The sequence below is a fragment of the Echiichthys vipera genome (genome assembly GCF_963691815.1).
Source record: "Echiichthys vipera genome assembly, chromosome: 16".
Taxonomy (NCBI): Eukaryota; Metazoa; Chordata; class Actinopteri; order Perciformes; family Trachinidae; genus Echiichthys; species Echiichthys vipera.
In genome coordinates this window covers 18,969,577-18,995,745 of record NC_139841.1, presented here as the reverse complement: position 1 = coordinate 18,995,745, position 26,169 = coordinate 18,969,577, and the positions used below count along the sequence as shown (strand labels likewise).

General features: G+C 40.1%; 1 protein-coding gene across 1 annotated transcript in view; it reads right to left on the bottom strand.

The window, feature by feature from the left end:
• Positions 1-26,169, bottom strand: part of pappaa (pregnancy-associated plasma protein A, pappalysin 1a) — a gene marked incomplete at its 5' end in the record, with an annotated part of 88,848 nt that overhangs the window by 43,357 nt on the left and 19,322 nt on the right. The window contains 4 exons of the mRNA XM_083929296.1: positions 5,425-5,621; positions 8,066-8,157; positions 8,324-8,452; positions 17,191-17,692. Coding sequence (XP_083785422.1) covers positions 5,425-5,621; positions 8,066-8,157; positions 8,324-8,452; positions 17,191-17,692 — 920 coding nt within the window. The remainder of the gene's footprint in view (positions 1-5,424; positions 5,622-8,065; positions 8,158-8,323; positions 8,453-17,190; positions 17,693-26,169) is intronic.

Genomic DNA, 26,169 nt, shown 5'->3' with positions numbered 1-26,169 from the left:
GGTGACCATATGGTATTTTGATTCAATCAAACTGCTAATTCCAACACGTCCATGTGGGAATGGCCGATAAGAGTGGTTTTGGACCATTTTCTACTTTCACAATGATTTTGATTCAATGACGAATTTCTTCTGAGTTACTGTCTGTCACACTAATTTCTAGATTGTTTTACCTGCATTTACCACTAACCCCATCTGTTCACCCATCCGTCATTTGTGTTCCTGACTCATTACATTATTTCACATCATTTCAGCCATCATATAATGTATCTTTATATGTTATTTTCCCTTTTCCTCTTACTTTTGCCGGTTTTACAGCACTCTATTTTGTTTATTTTAATTTATAAATGGTTCTAGTTATTCTTTTACTTTTTATTTTGTTTCAATCACATTGTCTCTTCATCACACAACAAATACTTTCTGTACAATACAAGCACAACAATTTACTCAAGCACTGGCATTGTAGTACAGAACTCATAGTAGTAGTAGTAGTAGTAATGAATGCAGGGATTCACACTCTATGAACCAAAAAAAATGAATGTGTGTTATTCTCACAAACATTTAGCACACATTTACATTCTGTCAACGTAGACTGCAGGCTACTAAGCTATTGTGTACAAAAGGGCAATATGTATTTATGGCTCTATGCACTATTCATTCTTATGTTGCTGAACCCTCCCTCAGTAGTGGTTTCAATGTGGGAGCATTCACCATTCCTTCTCCTTGGCTTTGCTCTAGTGCGTAAAGATTCAGAAGTTAGGAAGAGAAAGTTCAGCTCTCATGCACAAATGTGTCAAATTGACATTATTATTCAACGTGGTATTTAATGGATTAAAGGAGGTGTTTCAGTATCCGTTTGTATCTATGTCTCTATGTTTTACAGTAGAATATATTTTATATACACACACATACACAAGTACATAGCCCTCAAGATTTCGTGCAGATACATGATCTTTCTTTCTCCTCAAGTGCCTTCTTGTACTGTTGTTGTTTTCTTGCATCCGCAAAGATCCCTATCACTGCAGCCCGCCTCGCTCTCTCTTTTCTCAGGTACAAACACACATACACACAGTATCAACACTGTCTTTAGACATCAAATGTAACTGAACACAAAACCAATACAAGCCATGTTTCCTAGATCAAAAGGAAATGATGTACTATCCGCTCCCCCTACCAGCAACAGACTCATTCAGAACCAAAAGCACTGACAAACAGAGAGTTGGTTACACTTTAGCATTGTCCTGTATCAGGGAAGCACATCTCTAGCCCAACTCTACCAGAGAGCTGTGATCCATGAACATGGAAACCTGATTAAATTAAACCACAAAGGATGAAGTAAACTATTAACAGGGCAGGACATTGTGCTGTTGATTTCTGATAAAATTATATTGACTGCAGCTAGCACGGACTCATTTTCACAGACATTAAACTGCTTGACTACATGGTACTAACGCAAAGTTTGGGAAACTAGTTAAATGTTTCTACCTCCAGGTTTTCAGTTATGCATTGAGAAAGTGACAGTCTTCTCCTAATGAAACAAATGGATATGCTGTTTGTAACTGCCAGAATGATACATATAAGCAAATACATGATCTGACACTATCAGCAGGACTTTGTGCCTTTCAAAACCATTACAAATCCTAGTTGCAAAAACAGTTTTCTGATCTGAAATCAGTGTGATTAAAGTTTGGTTGGTTTTAGAAAAAAAAATGACTTGAGATGGCTGTGGGAAATAAACCAATCACGGCTTAAGAAACCTGAATGGAAAGGCAGTCTGTCGTGACAAAGTTCGACACTTTGTTAACCCATTCACCACCATGTCCTCCTCCCTTTGTGAACTTTGTGGCTCTATAATGTCACACTATTTCCACCATAGCTCCAAAGTGAGACATGATTACTATGGCTGCTAAACGTAATGATGTATAGATTTTGGGCCTTTGCTGAAATTACTGATTCTGTTGATTTTGTTTGGACTACCGTCTTGACCACAGGATTGAGCTTAAAGCAGAAACAATAATGGCATATATTGTGGGATGGATGCTAATGGGTAACCAGACAGTAACTTCAGCGGAGGCCTTTACTGTCATTTTGGCTTTGTGTCACTGTAATAACATAGTCTTTGGAGTGTGGTTGGCTAAGAACAAAAAGTTATTCCATCACAGCCTGGTACAAAAAAAATATTTTGGTTACTCAAGCTAATGTCCCCATTCATGACAACTATCTGGGGTAAAATTTTATATAACTCGCCCGTTTAAATTTTATTTTATGCTTACTGTAAAGTTCTGCATAATTAAGGGCTGGCTGCTATGAGTAACTGGTGGGTGGCATTACATTAAGTGAGCATAGACTTAATTCAATCCGTCTCAGCTCCATCCAGACTCCATCCCTTTGTCCATTTTTGGATTTGGATCTCAAAACCATGACATCAAAAACTCAAGAAAGATTGTAGATCAACCGTATGCCATCATAAGTAACTGTGTAGCTCTATGGTTTGAACTTTGGATCTCAAATCAAATGCCTATTAGGCCTTTAACATCCCCTTATGTAAACAATCACCAACAAACTAAGAAGTACTCTAGATAGAGAATGTGATCCAGATGCCTTAAAAATTACTATTCGTTGGGCCCTCTATGGCTGATTCCTGGATGGAATCAAGAGTGGTTTTCAGCAAAAACCCAGCAATTAAAATATCAGATTTGAGACATCAGTAAAAGTTTCTTTAATATAAACTATAGGTTACATGTTCAATAACTTTGTTTTGCCACTGATCAGCCACTGTGGTGTTTTCTATGTTGTTCTAAAGTGACCACAGCTCTGCAGCTCGCAATTTACTGGGTAGAATAGTGAGAGAACATACAGAGATCGAAAAGGAGAAACAGAGAAATATATTCAGCGCATTTATATGCAGTTTTAAAACCCGATTATATTCGGGTTAAGGGCATACCCCGGTTTCTTAAACACCATGTAAACACCATACCCTGGGTAAAATCAGGGTTCTCATACCCCGGTTAATAGACCTAGTGAACTCCTACTGTTCCCTGATTATTCGTGCATGTCTGCGCATGCTTCCCATTCCGTGGCAGTGGCTTTTAACCCGGAAATAAAATAATCCAGGAAGCAAAGTGCTGAAAAAAATGTGCAAAAAACCACATGATAGCGCTTTAACTTTAAACCAAGGGAGGACTTCACAACAGCAAGTAAAATTACTACCACGAAGACCCGTTTCGGTCGTAATTCTGTCCAAAAGTCAGCTGTTTGTGATGTTGACAAAGGTGAACCGGAAAAAAAGCTGTATTCAGTCCAGCTGTATGTTGGCGGAAAGCCACCTACTGTACCGGAGGTGGAGTTACTCAGTCATTTTCCCATTCAACCCCCACTGATGTATACGAGGGGAACTTCAATAATCCGATCATTCCCTTAACCTGGGTAAGGCCATTAGTGTGCATGTAAACGCACTGAGTCATATTTGCCATGGATTCACTTGGTTGTCTTCATAAAATGGAGAGTCAGTGGCCTCGTAATGATGTGTTCTCATCACATATGATCCTTTGGGAACAGAAAGTTCTCTAGAATGCTTTTACTTTGAACAATGTGTCCTTCACAGCAGTAATTTATGATTTTTTATGGTTAGGTGGACATGTTCCACTAGTGTCTCATTCCTCTCAGAGAATAACCATCTGCAATGTTGTAGATGTTGGTTGGAACACACTCGGACAGTAGTGGTGCCCTATAAATATCCGATGCATTAAATGGGGTTGGTCAAAGTCCTACCTTTGTTTGCATAAGTCATTGCTAAAGTGTTCTTGAGCAAGGCACCTGACCACAGCTGCTCAAGAATACCTAGTTCACTGGCCTTGTAAAACGCATCATCAGCTGTGGGAACAAGCTCTACAGCCAACATCACAACCTTCCAACATCACACACATGCCTGAGAAAAGAAAGCACTGTCAGTGTAGTTATAGGCCGAACAGTTTCAACACAAAATCTCTCCTTTGTATGGTTAAATATTCATGAGCATATTGATGTCACTCTTAATATCAAGGCAATATAATGCATGATATTTGTTTTAACGTTTCAGTTGAACTACCAATACCAATAATTAATTGAATTAAGGAAGAGGGCTTTAAAGGAGGTAGTATACTTTAATTACAGGCCTTAGCTTTGACCATTCATATTAGAGAAAGGGGATTACATAGAATTTAACTAATGCACTTCTATATGTCCAAAGCTGTGTGTGTGTTTGTGTGTGTCTATGTGTGTGTGTATGTGTGTGTATGTGTGTGTGTACATGAATATATGCCTGACCCTAATGTTTTGGGCAATCACCCTCTTTCTGCATTGCGACAGCAAAAGATCAATACTTCCACCAGTCTTACATAGAATCAATGGCTTCTTCTCTCGTCTTCAATAAGCATTACTTTAATGAGACCAGCAAACTTCTGCACCTGACCTTGGACACATGTAATTAAAAACCCCAATGTCTAAAATTACTTAACTGGCAAGCAAGTAAAATATATCGCAAAAATTCAGGCTACAATATCATCACTGAGTAAAACATGCATGGATGAGAAGGCAATAGCACCATATCATCCATTGAATCGAAGACCCTCCCCAAAATAGTGTAGTAGAATGCCTGTTTGTATTGATCTATGATCCAATTTCATTAATATCATATCCAATTTATTCTTGTAGGCGTTTCAGAAATGATTATGGGTGAGTTCCAGTGAGTTGGCAGATGAAGCAATAAGCTAGTTAGTCTAGTGGCTAACAATGGTGGCTAACTTCCAACAGTGAAACTAAATCGCTTTAATTTAAAAAAATTTAATTTAAATCTTTGTATTTTTAAGAGATATTTAAAATGGATAGTTTGGAGAAGGGTTGTATGAGGTACATACCCATAACATATTCAACATATTACCTATGGTAGCAGACAATACTTGTAAATCAATTAGTCAGTTTTTCCAGTCAATTTTAGTGGAATTGAAGCCGTTAAATCAATCTATGCTTTTGTGAAACCCCCCAGATTGCACTGACATAAACAATAATTTTACCTCGCAGAAATACAGGAGACATATGACCTTATTCAGTAGGTCAATAGTAGAAGGCAGAAGGATGATAATATTACCCTGTTTGAGGTATAACACGTGGTGTTCACACGTTTTATTTCCCAATCTCTCTATAGGATGATTAGCTTGAAATTAGGAATAAAGTGGTTAAGAATACATGACTCTTAAATCGAGTGAGTAGTTGTTTGAAAGGATATTTGACTTCATGTCTACGAATGTACTATTTTATTATTTCTTAACCTTTTACAATGAAATGTAATGTGTTATAATCACACGGATAAAAGCACAGCCTTATGAAAAACATATATCAAATTCCATACCATAATATATTCTGTATACGGGAAAAACTGGACTTCCTTACCTTAGTTACAGCAGGGTATCCAGCAGCCACCTCACCAGAGCAGTACGGCTTCTCCTCATGGGAAACTTCGACAGTGGAAGCCCACTGGTCAAGGAAACCATTGGGGGTGTAAAGTCCACAGTCTCTCACACCCGTCTCTCGCTCAAAGTCCTCACACACCCCATCACCATCATAGTAGTAACACATGCTTGGCTCCTCTGCATATGAACAGATAGTAGAAAGAAAGTTATATTTTTAAATACATATAATGATCTTGTGTTAGTACTTGTTCAGTAAAGTTAGATTGTCAGATTTTACTACATATCCCCCGCCACCACCCTTCTTTTCCAAAAACATATTTTCATTTGCACTTAAGGGTGACTTTTTACACACTTTGACAGCTCACTCCCCTTCTATCATCCTTTTTATAGAACATGTGTACTCTGATCGTTTGGAATGCTATTCTAAATGTATCTCTACTATTGTGGAAGGTGAAGAGAGGACCAAGAAGGTAAGGCATAAAAGGTGCATTGAATACAGAGGATACATTCTTGAGTGTGTGAGGATCTACAAACAGAGGGAGAACATGTTGATGTCAATAAGAACGAAAGAAAAAAAAATGAAAGGGAGCGTGCAGTAGGAACAAGCACAGAGAGAGGAAGTATGTGTGTGTGTGTGTGTGTGTGTGTGTGTGTGTGTGTGTGTGTGTGTGTGTGTGTGTGTGTGTGTGTGTGTGTGTGTGTGTGTGTGTTAGTGTGTATATGCGTTGGGGGGAGGGGGGGGTACAGCAGTAGTTTTTACAGACATCCCGCCTGTAGTTAAGGTCTGGAACTGGAAGCTTATGGACTGGAGGAGAGGGGCGCAGAGTGGGGAGGTTGCCTGGGCCTCATTGCTCTGAGCTCTCAGCTAAAGCAATGTCAGCCGGTGGGGTTCCAGTTAGGGGGAAAGGCGGCATTCTGTGCCAAGTTGGCCGGGGCCTCCTCCTCGAAATTCCAGCCCTCTCCAGCGAAGCCAAAAACTCAAGTCAGTTCTGTGCTCTGGCAATGGTGAAACGAGGGGCTACTGAGGGGGCATACAGAATACGCTCCCGCCACTCACTCAGCAGGAGCAGAAGCAAGGAAGAAGGGAAGGAGGGAGGCATGAGGAAGCTCAAACAGTGGATGGTGAAAGCTACAGAAGTAACAGGTAGAGTGTGAGCAAAAGAGAAAAGAGGAGGAGAATGAGAAAGAGAAAGGGTAGTGGTATTTGAATTTGGACAGGGATAGAATAAACAGATAATGGAAAAATTGGAAAGGTGCTTGTGTGCAAGAGCAAAAAGAAGAAAGCCCTGCAGTTGGTGAAAGAAAGAAAGTAATGAGACGGACAAAGATGGGAAGAGACAGAGACAATAAAAAAGCAAACTACACCTTTTATTTTTGGCCTACGAAAGGCTATCACTTTTATGATAGAGGCAATGTGTGATTATGACTTAAGAAAGTCTGATTGCATTTCCTTTATGCTTGGTTTACACTCATGTTTTCTGTGGCTTAGAGCCCTATTGAGCCATATCCACTGGGATTGTAGCACAAGGTGGGGTCATGTGAAAACAACTTGTAGATTTTGTCAATTCCACATATAATTCGGCTCAGTCGTGTGAATAGCCTATTAAAGCTTCCAGACTGTAGCACCCTGGCCCTGTTGTATACTTAGTGTCAATTTTCCATCCAACTCTATCTTTCACAATCCAACACACTGACAAGCAGGCACTCTCTCACACATACAGACAGATGGATAGAAGGTCCCATCATTATAGTGTCAGATTTCTGTGCAAAACTACAACTATGTCAGTGTCAGACACACACACACACACACACCCCTGAGCACTGCAGTTAGTAGAAAAACAGCACAGCCAGTCATCCAGCAATCTGACAGGGATTAAGTGGCCACTTCACAGAGGTTCACACGTGTGTGCATGCATGCATGTACTGTACATGCACATACACATATATTCAATCCCAACAGGAGGGCAAAATGATTGTCTACAGCAGGAGAACTGGACAGGAAACCATCCATCTATTCATATAACAAAACAACGTCAGAGATGCAAGTCACTCAACTATGTAGAAGAAAATGACTCACCCTTTAAGAAAATAATGATTTTCAGATGTATTTATTTATTAACAGGAGGTCGAAGTGATTATTGTATCTAATGGAATTTTTTTGCTTTTGAGAAAGAGATGTACTTGGTACTTGGATAAAAGACGTCCAGATGTCAAATATATTCATTCACAATTTAGCCTGTGGGTGCAATTTGAGTCAAATCCACACAGAAATCCAATCATAACTTGATAAATGTTGCATGTACATAAAACATCACCTTTGGCCAGTAAAATATATGTTTAAAAGGTTATCAATCCATGTTATTTAAATACTTACAAATAATTGCAAGATGAAATATATAATATAATATATCATACTTATATTTTCTTTTACTTTTTTTCAGTAACTTATTTTCGCAAGAAACCAGTTAAAAATAAAACCTTTTATTAGATGTATATTCTATTCTACTAAACCAGGAGTAAACTGAAGGTAAACTAACTATCTTCTTTTTCCAGTATTGTCCTCAAAGCAATCCAGAGAAAGAAACCTTAACCCTGACGTCATGTTTGTCCATATGACTTACCAACACAGTTGAAGAAAGGTTCTTTCTTGCACTGACTGGAGCAGCCATCCCCATTCATAGCGTTCATATCATCACATTCCTCTCCTTTGGAACTAAAATAGCAGGAGGAGTTACTTAGAAAACACCCACATACACACACAGCCAAATTGAATGAAAACCATTTAAAGTAAAGTTTATTTTTATGAAAATGCTTCATTGCATATCTGTATGCATGCATTTACGGTGTATGTATTTTAAACATGTGAGTGTGCCTGTAACCTTTGGATGCGTCCATCTCCGCAGTAGGGTGCCCCCAGATCGTGTACCAGAGGTGGGGATGGCTCACTCTCACTCTGGCTGGAAATGGTTTGGATTTGGTAGGTGTACACAACATGTGGCATCACATCCCTGCGCAGAGAGAAGCAAAGATCACAATAAGTCCACATTTTTCAAGATAATGTGAAACCTCGAAGAAATGTCTGATAAAGAATCACAAATAAAGAAAGGAGAAAGAGCAACTGAGAAAGATACTCGGCCTGTGGAGAACAGGTCGATAGGACCACTGCTCTGTTTGCTAGTGTGCATGTGTGTGTGTGTGTGTGTGTGTGTGTTGTAGCAATCTTTAGGTATCTCAGGTACCACTCGCACAACACAATTTAGAACATCTGTCTCAGCACACACTTCCACACATCTCCCTATCCAGTCACTGCGTTTTCCCGCTTTGGGTCCAGCTTTGTTTTGTTTCCTCATCACACTGATTCAAGGAACCATCATGAGACAAACACAATGGACAGGAGAAATATTGGGGGACTACTCACTTTGCCGGTGCAAGTCGCCATGATGGTTTCTTGAGTCACCATGATAAGGAAGCCTGAAAACAAAAGTCTGAAAGGAAAAAAAAAAACCATAAATGAGAAAAACCATGAACGAAAAAAAACAAAAAAAAACAAAGCTGTAAATGAGAAACCATAAGCAAAGCAACATAACAAAACTCTAGGAAAGAAAACTGTAAATAAGTAACAACAAAGGTGCAAGTGAGGGTGCTGTCATGACATTCGTTATCCTGTTTTTATTGTTATTTTATGCTTACTTTTTCTATCTGAACTGTTGTTTGCCTTTACATGTTACTTGTATTACCATCAGGTTTAATTATGAATGTTGGATTCTGGCCCTGTTTTAACTATGGGCAGGCTTATTGATTCCTGTAAGTCAGTGATCAAGTAAATGACACACTTCATGGGTCTTTTCAGACTCTTAAAAAATAAATAAAACTAAGACAAAACCTTCAGTAGCTTTCTTTACAGGAAACTAAACTAAGAACAAAAGTTTAAAAATAAAAAAGTAAAGGCAAGCAAAGTATCTGAAAGTTCATCTATGTAATTATCTATTTTGACTGCTATAAACAATAAAAACAGGACACCTGATTTCCGCATCAGCACTCTCATTTGCAGCTGTGTTGACAGTTTTCTTTCCGTTTTGACATTTCTTTTTCCTTTTGCTTATAGTTTTGGTTTCTCATTTCTAGTTTTGATTTGTCGCTTATGATCATGGTTTCTCCTTCATGGTTTTCTTTTTTGGCTTTCAGAGTTTTTGACCCTACATTTTGTGCATCCGGTTGTGAGGGTGTGAGGGTGTGAGGGTGTGCGTGTGGGTGTGTGTGTGTGTGTGCGTACACAACACTGGGGACCAAGGTTGAGACATTATTTCTTTTCATTTAAATTTTGATTTAAACTTGCACTCCCTCTACTAAAGTGCTATTGATTTTGTGTGAATTCTTTTTTTTTCAAGCTAATTTTTTTGGCAGTTTTCAAGCCTTTTATTAGATAGGAGAGACAGGAAATGGGGTGAGAGAGAGGGGGGGAGACGTGCAGCAAAGGGCTGCAGATTGGAGTCGAACCCGCGGCCGCTGTTTCGACCTTCAACCTCTTTACATGTGGCGACTGCTCTAACCACTGTTCCACCAGCCGCCCATTTTTTGAGTGTGTGTGTGTGTGTGTGTGTGTGTGTGTGTGTGTTAATTCTGTATTACTGTATATCCACTGAAGATTGTCCTGCACACACTACAGTTTCCATTTATTGTCATTTATAAGTGTAGTTGCACTTCCATTTTGTTTGAATGGCAGGTGAAAACTATGTTAGGACATGATGTGCTCAAGTGACAATGCTTATACCAGAAAATATACTCTTCTAAAAGCTAAAGAAATTAATTATTATTGAAGATGACATTCTAGCAATTATTTCATAATTACAAAACATATAATAGCTACTAGAAAAACTATATGGTTAAAAAGTTTCAAAAAATCTGCTGTTTCATTTTTGGTAAGCTTTTGACTGACAGCGCTTTTGACAAAATGATTGAGCATATGCTCTAGAGTATGTTCTCTGTGTTATTCAATGCATAAGGGGATAGGAATGCATACTTTTTCATATAATCATGGCTAGTATTGTTTAAGTACATGGCAAAAATGAGGTAATGGGGAATAACATCAATACATAAGGGTAAATAGGACTTAGGTTAGCCATAGATCATTTCATGTTGACCATCAAGTACTATAGACTTAATTTTGAAATGCCCCCTGCAAGGCTGTAAATGCAGTGACAAGCATGCAGGGATACTGTACTGCTCACAAGTATAAGGGTATACATGGATTCATATGTCCATTACACATAGCAACTCAGGCACATACAAATAGATTCCGGCACAGACGCAATACCTTTGTTATTAAGTATCACACTGCCAGCCAACTAGGTGGCCTTTAAACCTAAACAAGAGTACACAGGCACAAACCACTATTACCACTGCCGCCATATAATCCCCAGTGTGAGTTCAATGCAGCACCAGCAGCAAACATTGCCACAAAGGTTTCACCCAAGGCCAAAGATAAGTGAGCAATCAAACCAAGAAAGTGTTTGAGGGAAGCCATAACAGTTTATGAGCTCCAAGTAAAACCATTAAGTTTAACATTTTGGTTCACTAATCACAGAGCTGGTGGACTTCCTCTGTCCACAACTCAAAATGTCCTTGGGCAAGACAGTGAACACTAAGTGAGGGGGAATTTACCAATTATTTATAAGTGCAGTCAAATCTTCAAAAAGACATTTGTAATGAAAGAAGTGGGTATTTTTGCATACCCATGTACAAACATATACACACATAAACATACATTGCATTGCATAAGTGCGTGTTTGCTTATGCATACATGCACTCATTCATGTTAAAAATAACATAAACAAAAGATTTTCAACAGGAAAGCGTATTTTCTTCATGACTTTTTTGAAGATGGTCCATGGCTTTTGTTTTTTCCCCTTCATCCTCATTCCTCCATTTCTGTCGTTTGTTCATCATATTCCCAGAAGACGAAAGAAGACCAAGTTCAAGTTAGCTGTGCTGTCTCAATTAAAAAAACAGACAGTCCTAAAGATCGTGTAACACAATGAATATCCCCACAGCAAAATTTGTGCCTAGGATGAGATATTTATGTTGGCTTTATTATTATCAACACAGAATGTTTGACTTGACAGACCCTTTATACTTCAATATGTCCTGTTCTGCAATGTTTGCTCATGCTGGTGTAACTCCAGGATACACTCAAACATGCCCCCTCTAATTGAATTAGTTTAGCCCCTGAAAAAGTCGAACTGTGGGAGACTTTATCTTTGAGGAGAGCAAACACACAGGATAGGCGTAGAGAAGAGAGAAACTGATATTGCTTTGCAGGAAGGAAATTCTGGCTATCATACTGTAGGTAATCCAATGTACAGAAAAGTAATTGCACTGCTTGATCCGACCACACTGAGAGACATGGTCATGCAAGAACAAGCAAGAACAAAGAGAAGTGACTGGATCCGACTGAGTAGGAGGTAAACGGGGACAAGAACAAGAATTAGAGAGACAAAAAATCAAGAAGAGATAGGGTTAAGGAAGGAGTACAGGGTGACCTTAAATATGTCCTAGAGTTGTATATACAGTGCAAAGGGGCTTCTGTGGAAAATATAATGAGGTTATAGTCATCTATGCCTCATTATGCTGAGGTTTATTCCATCAATCTTCCCACTAGTAAGAATGCTCTCCCAATATATTTAGTTATTCATGCTGTAGCCAGTTATTGTAGATCAAAGTCAGAGACCAAAGTCACCTGACAAATGACGGCAGTGTTTACATTTTCCTGACATGCAATGACTTGCATTCCTGGTAATATTGACGGTCCTCTTCAAGCAGCAAAGGCGGAAGCAACGTGATGCTAGTGAACCGCCATGAAAAGATGAGGCGTATGACTGAGTGTGCAACCATGGTCTCTCAGACCACAGGCTGTGGTTTGTGACCACAGCCAACGATGATTTTCTTTTTCAAGTCCATTCGAGGCTAAGGACTGGAAACTAGTCCACGGTGTCAATAGTGGCCTACTGCAAACACTTTTTGAACCAGACCCAAAACTTTCTCCCCTAAAAAGCAGTTCAATTCTTGGGTCTACTGTATATCTAAACAAACTCAAATGCCAATGTGTCATGAAACGCTACCTGCTTGGGCCACATGCAGTATGCTCCCTTACCCTGTCAAAGCTCCTGCATTGCATGATTCTGGACTTCTTGTCCTCTGTGGTCCCAGGTAAAATGTTTGGCTTAAGACTGTGGAAGATCTGTCATTTTTTGCAAACGATAAAATCAGAAGTACTTTGCCGGGTGTAAGTCTTTGTGCCTCATATGGGAAACTGTTGACTACTGACAGTTTAATAGTCTTCTTTCTTTGTTACAGAGTCTAACAAATGCCATGTTTGTCAAAACAAAGTGTTTTTAAACTAATTTTAGAGGTTATTACAGATGCACTGTATACATATCCTAGGATCCACCAGTAGTGTTTTAACATCCTGTGCTCGACTACAATAAGCTGCTAAGCAACACATGTTACCTGGGCGTCATAATTGCACCTTTGGTTCTTGTAGGTCAATAGTGCAACTCCTCATAGCGTGATAACAACTCTTTAAACGCAGCTTTCAACCTGTTCCCAATTAGGTGCTTGCTTGATTCCTCCTGACCTCACTGCTAATAGCCATGCTGGGTTAGACGCTGCGGTTGGCAGCAGGGAAGAATAAAACACAGTTCCATAAATTCTCCATCTCTCAGAACTTGGTGAGTTAGATATATAGAAGAACAAAATTTAGAGTGTCAGGGATGTTAATGATGTCTAGGTCTCAATTGATCTGATATAGTCATTTGACATGTAACTGACAATATCTGTGTGATAGAGGTAAATTCTGGAGGCCATCCAGAATACATAAAACCACTCTTTCATCTGTAACTGATTAGATATGATATGTAACAGATCTGAGATGCAATTCATACTACAAAAGCCTTTACTCCAGTCACAGACAAGGTGTCACGTGATAAGATTTAATTTCTGGTGCTTCTTTGTGCATCCAGACATTCTTCTGACCTCTGTAAGAATAGAGGTTTTATCTTGGCTCACGCTTAAAGTCAGGCACAAGGCACTGTAATATGCCTTCCAAATGTGTTTTGATAGCACCAGGTGATTACACATGGCAGCGTGTGCTAATGTATGTTCCTGCTACTGAGAGCAAGAAGAGTGGTGGTGTGTGGCTGTGTTCATCTGTGTGTGTGCCTGTCTCCGCTGGTGTGTGCACTAGACTTATGTGTGAGCATGCATATGGATGTGTTTCCGTTCTGTAGCTGCTTGTTGTTCTTGGCTGAGAGATCCCAGATGAGAATAGCAGATACATTTAAGGAAGTTGAGAAAATATCTCAGATTGAGCCTGCAAGAACAACAAACAAGGCAGTGTCCTTTTGTCAGTGTGGCAGCTGACATGCATTTGAGGTTTTAGTTATATTATATTTATACCTAACGTATGTCTAACAAACTACACAGCTCCAAGTTAAGACCTAAAAGAGGTACTTTAAAAGAGTCTGGCAAATGTAAACGTGTAAACCCACAAATACTAGAAAGTTTGTTGTTAATATTGCATTTGATTTCAAAAAATGCAGCTATTTATTATGAGCATGAATGAAAAAAAACACAGTAAACATCATTGCAGTCTCTGCCTAAGAAATTCAAACTTCTTGTTATACATGCACGCAAATAAACCTGCAAACCAACTTTTGATACCCAATTTGTTAGAGTAGTCCCATTTTCATTCCTATATGATTCCTATCCTGGGAAACAGAGTGCTGGAAACATTCTGGAGTGCACCAGACATCCCATGACTTCCCACGAGGACTACACTGTTCACTCTGTCTGCAGCTCGTGAATATGGTTCATATTAGGGGGATTACGCAAGGCTCATTTCTAATGTCCAACATCCTATAGAGAAGTGGAGGAGGGGATGTGGTAGTGGTAGGGGGTGGGGGGTGGGGGGTCTGACCTGTTAGGAAGTAAAATCAATGAGTGATGAGTGGGAATGAAAGTTTACAAGGTAATAAACAGTGTTGCCAAAACATTTAAAATCCTTCATTTAAAATACTTATTCAATTCATACAGTGACACTAAAAGTTTTTCTATTAATAGCAAATTCATAAAGAATACAGTTTATATTAGAATTACTGTATATTCTTGTTATTCTTGACATTGCCAATTAAACAAAAAAATTGTCTCAGGGAATAAATGTTTTTTTCATGTCTGAACTTTTATCACCCAAAACAATATCAAAGACATATTTTACCCGTTTTAATCCAGTTCAGTGCCATGGTAATGTGGGCATTGCGTTCAGACCAGCAGTGTTTGGCCTGTCTCTGTTGTGGAAGTCCCAAAGGAACGGAGAATCATTTGCCAAAATCTGCCAAATGGCGCAAAACATCATGACACAGTCCAGGATTAAAATTAGAAAGGTATCCCTTTATGTGTGCTCTATACTCAAGACAGCAGTATACTCAAAACCACATCAGTAGTCAAAAGTATTTATACTGTAGCTGTGAACAGCCACACATTTTCACATTCCTCTCTCTTGGATTCATAGTGTTGCACTGATCATTGTGTTAAGATTGAAAAAAAAGAGAGCTTGAAACAGCCACTGTAGTGTATACTGGCACCTTTTTTGATACATGCAGAGGATACTCACAATGATGACTGCCAGAGCACAGTGCTATTTTTTACAATTAGCCAGAAAGTGTGTAGCATAAAAAAACATAAATAAGCAAACCTAGAACCTTCTTTTTAAGAGGAGACATGTGGTAGACCGACTACTCAAGTAGCAGCAGAGTATCTAAAGGATGGATGGGGGGTATAATGGGTAAGAGTTGTGCAGAACCAGGCAAGAGTCAGATCACAGAGGGGGTGTGGGGTAGTAATGATGCTGGGGGAGCTGCCCTCTCTTTTTTGGCTGGGAGGTCTGTTCACATCAGCTCTAAGATAGGTTTTGACTGAATGACAGCTCTGAATCCCACATCAGGAAGAGGATTAGCCGATGGGCTGGGGTGCTTCAGAGGGATGGGGTCAAACTTGTCCAATCCTCCTACCCTCTCTCTTCATACTTCCATGACCCCCTAATGTTCTCCTCCATCACCTATTGCCCCCCTTGAGCCTAGCAATGATTTACCCCCAACTGGTGCAGGCTTCAAACCCCTGTGTCTCCTCTTCCTTTGACCCCTCTTACTCTCCACCATAATTTACTCTGTCACACTGACCTCTGAGCCCTTAGCCATTCCAAACTAACCACCACCCATGGATGAAGCCAAGATGTCAGTTGTCCTCTTGGTCAGTTTGCCCAAGCTCAGGTGAAGGCCAGTGGTCTGACAGTGGGAGGTCAATCAACCCCCTCAAAACCAAGACCTCCATCACTCTATCCAACCCCATGGAAACATGTTGCAAGAAGAAGCATCTTACTGTGTGGTCAACAAAAGCATTTCAGCAGCTGCACCACAACCATCAAACAGAGCACTTCACTATGGATTGGCAGCATGTAAAAACATCTGAGAGAACTTTGCTTTTTTCTCCACCATGTCAAAGGTGTTGTTGACAGACAGTGAGGGTGTTAAGGCCTTAACTTAGCCATCAAACTTATCACAGAACATAACATCTCTGACAAATTTCTTTTGAGTGACTCTAGGTTCTCCTGTTGAATACTACCACATTAGTGCTACTTGCTGGAACCTGTTTGCATTTCACTTGATACTGCATCACCAGTAAATTAGCTATAAAGGATAATAATGATCAATAATCAAGAGTCGGAATTACCAAGTGCGCTTATTCTTCATTTCAATGAGTTAAAGACTTTGATGGTTGGAACACACATCCTTGCTATAAAACTTCTCTAACCATTTAACAGAGACAAGACCCCATACGCTCTCACAACAGAAAATTGTCAGCCAGTGCCACTGACCACTACCACTGGAATGCAACCGCAGCTAGTGAAATATACCACAGCAGTGAAACTACCTACAGTACATCAATAATCACCAAAGTCTGCCAAAAACCCCAAATAAATTCATTCCTACTGCAGACAACCTTCCACAGACACAGCCATTTAACCAGGAAGTTGTGTATGGACACTTAATGAAACTTAGGTATCATCACATCATCTTACATAACATGAATACTTACCCTTTCACCTCCTATCAAGCACTTTCCTTCTCATGTGAACCACGCTGACAGCAGGATAGTGAGATGGCACAACACGCAGCAGTGCCATGTATAGCACAATCTTTATCTAGTCAGCACATTCCATGAAAGCAAAGAACTAAAGCCTCACCACAGTGTGCAGATAATACCTTTAACAAGCCATCTGTTTGCCCTTGCTTCATGGAACATGGGAAAAAACAAACGAGGGCAATTGTTGACCTGTGACTTAGGAAACAAATGTTTGGCAGTAGATTTGAAAATGCAGAAGCAGGGGTGGCTCGCTAGTGTCCCTGGGGGTATTGCAAAGGATATTCTGGTATTACAAGAACATATTTTCGTGGAGAGTTACCCCAGATAAATAAACAGCTTCTTACTGGCGTGTCCAAAAAAACACTAATTACATCACACAGGAAGGTTAATGGTAATCACCCAGCAATTCTCAACTTCTAAAAGAAAATACTCTGGGTAAAAACAGTTGAGTCTAACCAAAGCAGTGTATTGTATGGGTTTACCTCTTCTGCTAAAAGGACATATGTCTTTGTGCACTCATACAAAAGTATTCACCTACCAGCTCACTCACCTGTCTGTATATCGACGGGTAGGTTCATTCAACATCAGACCATGTGGTGCATGGGTGAAGGTTGGTTGACGCAACAGGCGGTAGCGTAGTGGTTGGCAATGCCTACAAAATGTGCAGTCTGGTTTGGATGCCAAGAGGGTGGCATCAATCTCTAGGTGTTGTTCCATAGTGAAAAATTGTACACCATACACCTCTTCCTCTATGTCAAGCTTCAGAGTCAGTGGGGTGTCACAGAAGACATTACTGGGGCCCAATGAAATGTTGTTTCCACTGACAGTTAGTAACAGGATGTTATGGATAGCTGGCAGTGCTGTTTCCTCAGGGCTAAAGAAGGTGACCCACACAGTCAGGGAGTCTGGTACAAGTGGGTAGGGGAACTCTAGCTGAAGCATGCAGCCCTGGAGAGGGCACTCCGACAGGCCGACAACACCTTGCTCAATCCCTGCATTGGGGCTCCAGGTGCGCACACTTGGCTCACAAGCCTGCTCCACATCTGGAGGGCCTGTGGATAGAAGACAGAAAACAAAATTACATTAAATATAAATCTGACACATCAAGCACAAGTCCCCTGGCCATTTCCTACATGAACATAATGGATGATCGTTGAACAAGACATGTAGTGATGAGTAAAAATATTATACACGACAGGCCAAGCTAATGGCATTTTTATGAGTGCTGACAGGTCAGGAATTTGCATCCGTGATCTTTTTAGTGTATCTACACTTCATTGCGACATCAAGGTAGAGGTGAAACTGAGAGTTCATTGTGAGTCCATCTGCAGAGGAAAGGCAGAGCTGAGGTGTGTACCTTCTGAGAGGGGCCTGTGCAGGGTTCTCACTTCAGCACACTCATTACAACCTCTAACAGTCACACTCCAGCCATATTTGGAGTCCACCCACAGCTAACTCGCATTATCCCAAGTGACGTACACTAACATTCATCACGCACTTTTAGAAGCCAGCAAGCAGCAGACACTATGTTCTCCCCCGATTTCTTTTTGTGCATTTCCAAGCTGGCAACCATCGAAGCCATTTGCTAACCTCATTTCTGGGCACCGTGCAAAATTCCAGTGTTTAATCAAGTGAGGACTGAATATGGTTTCCAAGCCACATTATCTCAACACATTTATTATTGTACTGTAAGTGTGTGTGTGTGGCCAGAGTGGAGGTGAAATTAAAAAAACAGAGAAAAAGAGATAGAGAGAAAGAGGAAGAGAGGTAGGGAGGAAGCTGGGAGAGAATGAACTAAGATACTCCAAGAGCTTGGCTTTGCTTGGCTTATGTATAGTCCTGGCTTTCTGGGTACATTTTCATTGAGTTTGCAAGGAAAGGAGCTGTAGCCACTGAAAATATTTTGTAATGTCAGCTGTTATGATGGGCCCTACTCCTGCTCTGGCACTGTTGCTAATGTGGTTTGGAGATTTAAGAGGAGACAGAATAGGAGTGTCATCCACTATGTAACCTGAGGAAATGTTAACTGTTTTTCAAAGATGCAAAGATGTATCTATGATTGGCAGAACAATCTGTGCAGGCAAAGGGTCTGAATTCCAACATCGAAACTGCAATCATTTATATTTAATTATCTGCTTAATTTTAGACAGAGCAGCTACCTTCAACAAATCATCAAAATTCACTATAAAGGATAAATGCTATGTTCCCTGTCAATGCCTCAGTCCTCTAAGATTCACAGCAGCGCACAGCCGCCCATTTTTTTTTTTTTAAATCAGCTGCTTACTGCTCCATAAACAACCTAGCTCTGGAGTGTTTGACTTATAATTCCCTTAGTGCAGGGAGAGGGGGCCCCAAGGTGACTGTACCATCCAGACCTGAGCTTTGAATATGAGCCATTCATCATTGTTGATCAGCTGATCCCATCTGGATATTAATTTGATGAAAAAAACACCTATTCTGGGAATAAAATACATTACGCAAGAGTAATTGGAACTAGGTTCAATTTAAACCATTGTTTCTGTACTTTCAAAGCTCTTATGAACACAGGTAGAAGCTAAACAATTGTGATTTAAATAGACAATGTTACATCTTATTGGAATTGTGGGGATCTTCAGGCATCCTTCGTGGAAAGGAAGCTGACTGCTACTTTCACTAAGTTGTGGGAAATCAGTTGACCGGTGATTTCCCAAGCCCCCTTAAATTAAACAGTAGACACGGGGTAAAAATATATCAATTACAAATCATTACAAATTTGTTTCTCATTTGAAAAGTTTCATATTCTCATAGTGACCTCAAACATATGGTAGCGCTTGGGATATGGTGGAAGCTGTGTATCTCTCAGCTGACATTATATGTTCTTCTCCCAGCGGCTGAAAATCTACAATACAGCTTTAAATAAAAATATAGTAGCCTAAATTAATAAAAACACGCTAACAGCCAATAGTAGAACTGGCAACTTGCTTACTATGCAATTGTTTAAGGTAGTGCCTTTTCTTGCTCACAACACGAAAAACAATAGAGAAAACATCTGACACAATGCACAAAAAGTTTGAGAAGAAGAGTTATGTTGCTGCCAGAGCCTTGCACTGGGCTCTACCAGGTACCGAGGACAGGGAGGGGCACTGACGATGCAATCATTGGCATCACTCACCTTGGTGTCATCAGAAATGTATGTTTTTATTTTTTCGGGCAGTGCGATAGAGCATTCTGAGGTATCGGATCTCGGCTAGGTACGGTAACCTTCCTGTCCTGAGATCAAAAATCTGGCACCTGATTTATTCCGCTATGAGGTTAATGGGGAGGTCTGCTACCCTTGCAGTCCATCTATGAGCAGTCTGTGCTCAGACAAGCTGAGAAAATACTATCTGATCAGACACATGTTCTGCATACAAAGTACCATTTCCTACCATCAGGTAGATTCTACAGAGTCACCCACTTGCAGGCTGAACCGCTTCAGGAAAAAATGTAAGTGCTCACGTCAATAAGAACCTTAAAAGCATAAAAAGGGTGTGTGTGTGTGTGTGTGTGTGTGTGTGTGTGTGTGTGTGTGTGTGTGTGTGTGTGTGTGTGTGTGTGTGCTGCACTGTTCCTGTGTTTGATACATGTGACCTGTGGCCTTTAAATATGCATTGTCTGCATCATATTGTTATTAAATTTATGTATAGCAGCTTTATGTGACAGCATTGGGGTCCAAGACAAATTTCCCTCCAAGGATAATAAGTGTATCTTATCTAATCTTATCTTAGCCACGCACCCTCCCCCTGCCAATATGTTCAATTTGGTAGAAAAAATTATGCCCACCTACATTTTTTGATTGGTATCCAGAATTTTTTTTGGAGGTGATCTCCTCTTCCCCACATGTATGCTTCCGGGCCATTGGACACAACACAAACAGGTGATTGCTGCAGTACTGCGCTTGACCGCTAAGCCCATGGTGACATACCATGAGAGCGCCTGTCCTGGGGACCTGAATGATGCATGGATTTATCGGCAGAAACATTGGTATTGGACGATATTTGCCCTGTTGACAGCAATTGACAAATATTCCTGATTCAAAATCGCTTTAACTCTGCAAAATCGCTATGTTGGCTAAATATTGTGTCAAAAAGTTTTAAAAAGCTTGTGAAGCAGTTATTCAAAAAAAAAAAAAATTTTTTAAGTCAAACTGTTTCATGTAAAAGAAGGTTATATTTAGGTAGTTTGAGTCCTGTTATTTTTTTATGATTAACATGTCTATGTTTCCCAGGCACATAAACAAAGATATCCGTATGGTGTATCAGAGAAATTGTTATTTTAAACAATGGTATCAGCCCAATCGTCCCTAGTTTGAGGGCTTATCAGAGGACTGCACAGTGGTTTATACTACAATGACACGCAGTCGTACAAACTGAAAGTAATCATGGTGACAATCATTTATAAGTAATCTACTAATACTGAGCATGCACTTGTATCTGATTAAGCCTTGCTTAATGAGCTTTGACTATGTCTCGGCAAAAGTTGAGTCTGGTTCAACCGTTTTTGCTGGATGACCTTGTGTTTTTGTCTTGTTGGCACTCCTGCTGTGTCAACATTAGGTCTTATTTTCTTCCTTGAAACCTTTTTTTTAATTCATGGTTTAAACATATGGCAATAATGGCATTCCCTCATTTTGTTCATTATCAGAGCGTCAGTGGGACATAGGGGTTAAATTGAAGAAAATAGATTATTTTAGGTGGGATACTTCTATCCACAGTGATTTAATTTAATTTAAGTTACTATCCACCAAAGAGTGAGTTAAAACAATGGTGATTGATCATATGTCTCACTAACGAAAGATCTTCTACTTGCCTTTTTGCTGAGTATTCCAATATCAGTGTCAGTGGTAACATTCGATTCCTAGGCTAGAAGTAAATAATCCAACATGTTTTAGTGACGGTTGGTCTCTGTCTGCCAAACCAGGTCCCGAGGGCATAGCGGCCAAGCACGGTACTGCAGCACTCCTGTTTGTGTTGTGTCCGATGGCCTGGAAGCACATTTGCCCATTCACTCCCATATATGCTGGGAAAAGGAGATCACCTCCGAAAAAAAAATTCTGGATACCAATCGAAATGCTCATGATTACCTTCAGACCCTCTACTAAAAATATGTAGTACATTCAGCAGCTTAGGTCCCGTCTCTGTAAAGGCACAGTGCAAGGCTTGAGCAGAGACACAACTGCAGCACTGCCTGTTTGTATTGTGTCCGATGGCCCAGAAGCACATTCGCCCATTCACTCCACCAACACACATAGTGACTGTGAATGTAACAAGATGGAGGGCATTGAAAGAACAGATTTGCCTGCAGTTACATCTTACTTCGAAAGAAGCCGCTAGAAACAAGAAATCAACAACTTTAACATTTACCACTAACTGAACTGAAGTGCACTCATTGATGATTGTTTTATTTAGCTCCCAATCAACAATTCTCTGATAATTTGGCAGAAACTGTGCAAGCCATTCAAGCGTATCCTTTTTTCATGCACAAGTATATGAAAAAATACTGATACTGTGCTGTTTTGAAACAAGGGTGATCAATGATTGATACAACTCATGGAAAAATTACTAGCTGGGCAAGTTTAACTCCAGGACTGGTGCCTTCCCACTATCCAGCCATACTCCTTCTACTGGAGAATCATACTGATCCAGTGGAGTCTGATGAATAAACAGACAGGGATATGTCCGGGCATGCACGCTTTATGCTTTCTAAGAAGTGTCTGGCTCCTGCTCTCACTATCGATGACTCACTGTCACACACAGTTACACACTTCCTCACTCCGAAGGCAGACATCAACCCCCTCCAACCCTTTTGCCGTGACACGCACACAAACAGGGAGACACTTCACAGACACACTTTATGAAGGCAACATACAGTACACTCTATGGCTTGGGAATCAATGTCACATCACGTTGCATTCAGGCTATTTTAGAGGTTAATCCGTCATAGCTGTTGGCAGCTGGGGTTTTTGTTTGATTTTTACACATGGAGCAGTTGACAGAGGTGCTACTTTTGGCTACACATCACTACAGATTTGTTTGATTGATAGACAGAAAAAAAATCAAAAGAGGAGCTACCATACAGTTGCATGACAAACTGATGAAGAGCCAAGAAACATTGTTGAGCAGAAAGGTAGAGAACCAGAAGTAGAAGGTAGCAAACTGCCAGGACAAACATTTGAAAATAGATGTTTCCTTTTCCTAATAACAAGTGATTTTGAGGGGAGCTTTGTGCTTTTTTCTGCACGATGAAGACTTCCCTTGTGTTTCAGTGTTGCTAATTATGTGATATATCAATGGATCAGAATGAGGGAAGTTATGCACAGAGATCACATTAAGATGAAAAGGACGACGAAAAATCTCAAGCCCCTTTCACACATTTACTGCAACACTGCAGTTGTACTGGACATCAAAGAGATAGTGCCCTAGTATAAGGTCTGTCTAACATCCAATTGAGCCAATGTGCACATTGAGCAAATCATTGTCCAGAGTATTCCCAGCGATCAAGTAGGTGTTGGTGACGTTTCTATGATGCGGCTCAAACAAAATCAGAAGAAAACAAACATTCTAGCGTGATGCCGAATTGTCAGACATATTCAAGGAACGGCTCGAGACTCAGTTGTGAATGACTAAATTATGAACAGCTATGTGGCTAGGGTTTCCAGTAAGTGAGAATGCCTCTGACATGGACATCTTACTTTGTGTGTGACATGTGAGAAAGGGCAACTTCAGACAATGACCCCACCTGATTCATCAGACATTTGTTCATAAGAGAAAACGGCTTCATTCTCAATACAATATAATAGAAAGTGAGAATATCTTTGTTCTATTTCACAAACTTTTTATTGGAGTAAAACTATTTTGCAAAATATGACAAGGAAGTAGCTAATTAATCAGACTGTATTAGGTAAGAAAAATACAAGTAATGTCATTATGATTGTTAAAAACAATGGATGAGCTTTGGCATATTTGCTGTAGTGAGAAGGTTGTTTGGTTGACCCAAAAGACTAAAGACTTGGAGGGTTCAGGGAAATGTGCATGTCCACAGAAATGTACTTTAAATGTAAAAATTGCGTGTTTTTTGTTTATATTGGTTAGTTATCTGTGTTTGGATCATGGGCCTGGAGTGTGGCATACACTGAACCCTTTATTCTTGAACAATGTCAGGCAAACAAATCCTCAAATATAGCAGCTGATAAACACTGTATTTCTATCAAAGAGGTGTCTGAGGCTTCTCTTGGACTTAAACATACAGACACACATATGCTTGCTGTTAAGATTTATTGAGTAATTTCATACATTCTCACATAGGAAAACATTTAACATTTCATATATGAAGAGTATTATTTCATTTAAGTGCACCTCCACATGCAAATACAAAACAAGAGTAATGTGTATTCACATAGAGCTATACACATACACACACTTTCCCACACATATGTTGGCAAACATACGCATCCTGGACCTTTCACTTCCATTCATGCACACTGCTGTTTTCAATCAGCCCAGGATCCTCCCTTGTGAATGTCACTAACCACATGCAATTCTCCTAACTATCTTGGGTGGTTTCCACCCCACCCAACCTCTCTTACCCCCTCCCTGAATCCACATCCATGTGTGGTTTAGCCTTTTTTTTCACTCTTGCTTTTTTCCTCCAGCCATATTTCTCCAGGACATAGAGTAGTAAAGATTTATGAGAGGTACTCTGGCTCTCTCTGATCACACCAGTGTTTCCCAGTCAAGTAGTGTGAGGACACAGCAAGTCCTTAGATAACAGGTGCCATGTGTATGAATGAATGCTCATGAATGCATGTAGACACATACACAGTCACACAAGGGTGTTAACAAAGGTATCTTCCAATATCAGGATGCTATGCCAATAGATAGTATGCTAATTCATTGTAGTTTACAGTATCTTAAAGTTGATAGTTGCCAGAATGTCAATAACTACTGGACACATATGCACCATCACAGCAGGAATCGGCCACTGTGGTATCCAGTGAGAAGCTGCAAGCAGAGTTAACAGGAATGGGAAGCTGCCACAATCAGGAGCCCCGTCCAAGAGGGGAAAAAAAGAGTACAGTTTACACACACACACACACACACACACACACACACACACACACACACACACACACACACACACACACACACACACACACACACACACACACACACACACACACACACACACACACACACACACACACACACACACACACACACACACACACACACACACACACACACACACACAGCATGTTAGACAAGCCCAGACTTGCCTCTGGTACTTACACTATAGCCAGTGGTTCAAGGTTCAGTGACTTAAAATATATAGAGCATATTATTATTAGGTAATTATTTTTTTGCAGGTAATCGCCAATCGCTGGTTTTCACATGAAAGCACATGTTTCTTCCATCCAGTTTACAAATTGAGACAAGCTGCCTACATGCAGGTACATCTGATTGATGACTATGCTGCTTTGCCCAATACACCCCTGCTGCTCATGAAAGGTTTGGGACATGCATGTAAGAAAGATATATCTGGATCTTTTTGGACTTATCACACGCATCAGCTGAAAGTTGTTTTTGTTAAAAGTAAACTTTTGGTAAATTACAGCTGTCTGTCTCTACTAGGAACACATCCATGGTTGTCAGAGGTGTTGTCTAGCTAGGCAACCATTACTATTGAGCTAATTAAAATATATGCTAAGGTTTAGCCTACTGGTAGCAGCGGACTTCTGCATGAGGTGGAACAAATGCACTCACTTATTGGACCATGACAGCTCATAAATATAAGTTATTTTTAAAAACACATTTTACATTTCATTAATCAGTGGATTCAGCTGTTTGGTGAAGTCCCAGCTGAATAATAAGCTAGCTAAAATTCACGTTATATCTAGCTTGTGCTTACATAGCAATGTTTAGGGTAGCAGTTTTGCACCATTGCTTTAACATTATTGGAGTTAGGAGGGTTTACAGATATATTTGTCAAATTCATGGATTGGTCCTTGTCATAGAATCATTTTTGTCTTGTCAAAGTTAAGCATACATAATGTTTAGTTAAACATACTCTCACCTTTCTGTGGAATTCCAGCTCAGTGACTGTATCTCTTGGTCGCTTAACAATGACTTTGAGTCTTTTTCTGTGTCTATATTTTGTCAGAATGTGAAGAGACGCTCTCTACTTGTTTCTACTTATTACAAATGTTTCTTCAATGGAGCATTAACATGCTCACAATCATCACTTAAGATCATCTAGAAGTGTGTGGTGGTGTTGGTACCTGCAGAGACCCTGCTGTCTGCCTGAATCATTTATTTTGCTCTGGACAGGACGTTTCTGTGCTTCCGCAAAGACGTTTTGGCCCCATGTGGGTGTTTAATGCCCAGCAAATAACAGTACATAGGGTGAGGATGTTTTCCGTTCTCATTCCCAACGGCCATTTTGTCATGCCCTCACCCTCAGCGTCTCATAACCCACTAGCTTAGTCCACTTAAAACAAACATCTGCTGTGAGA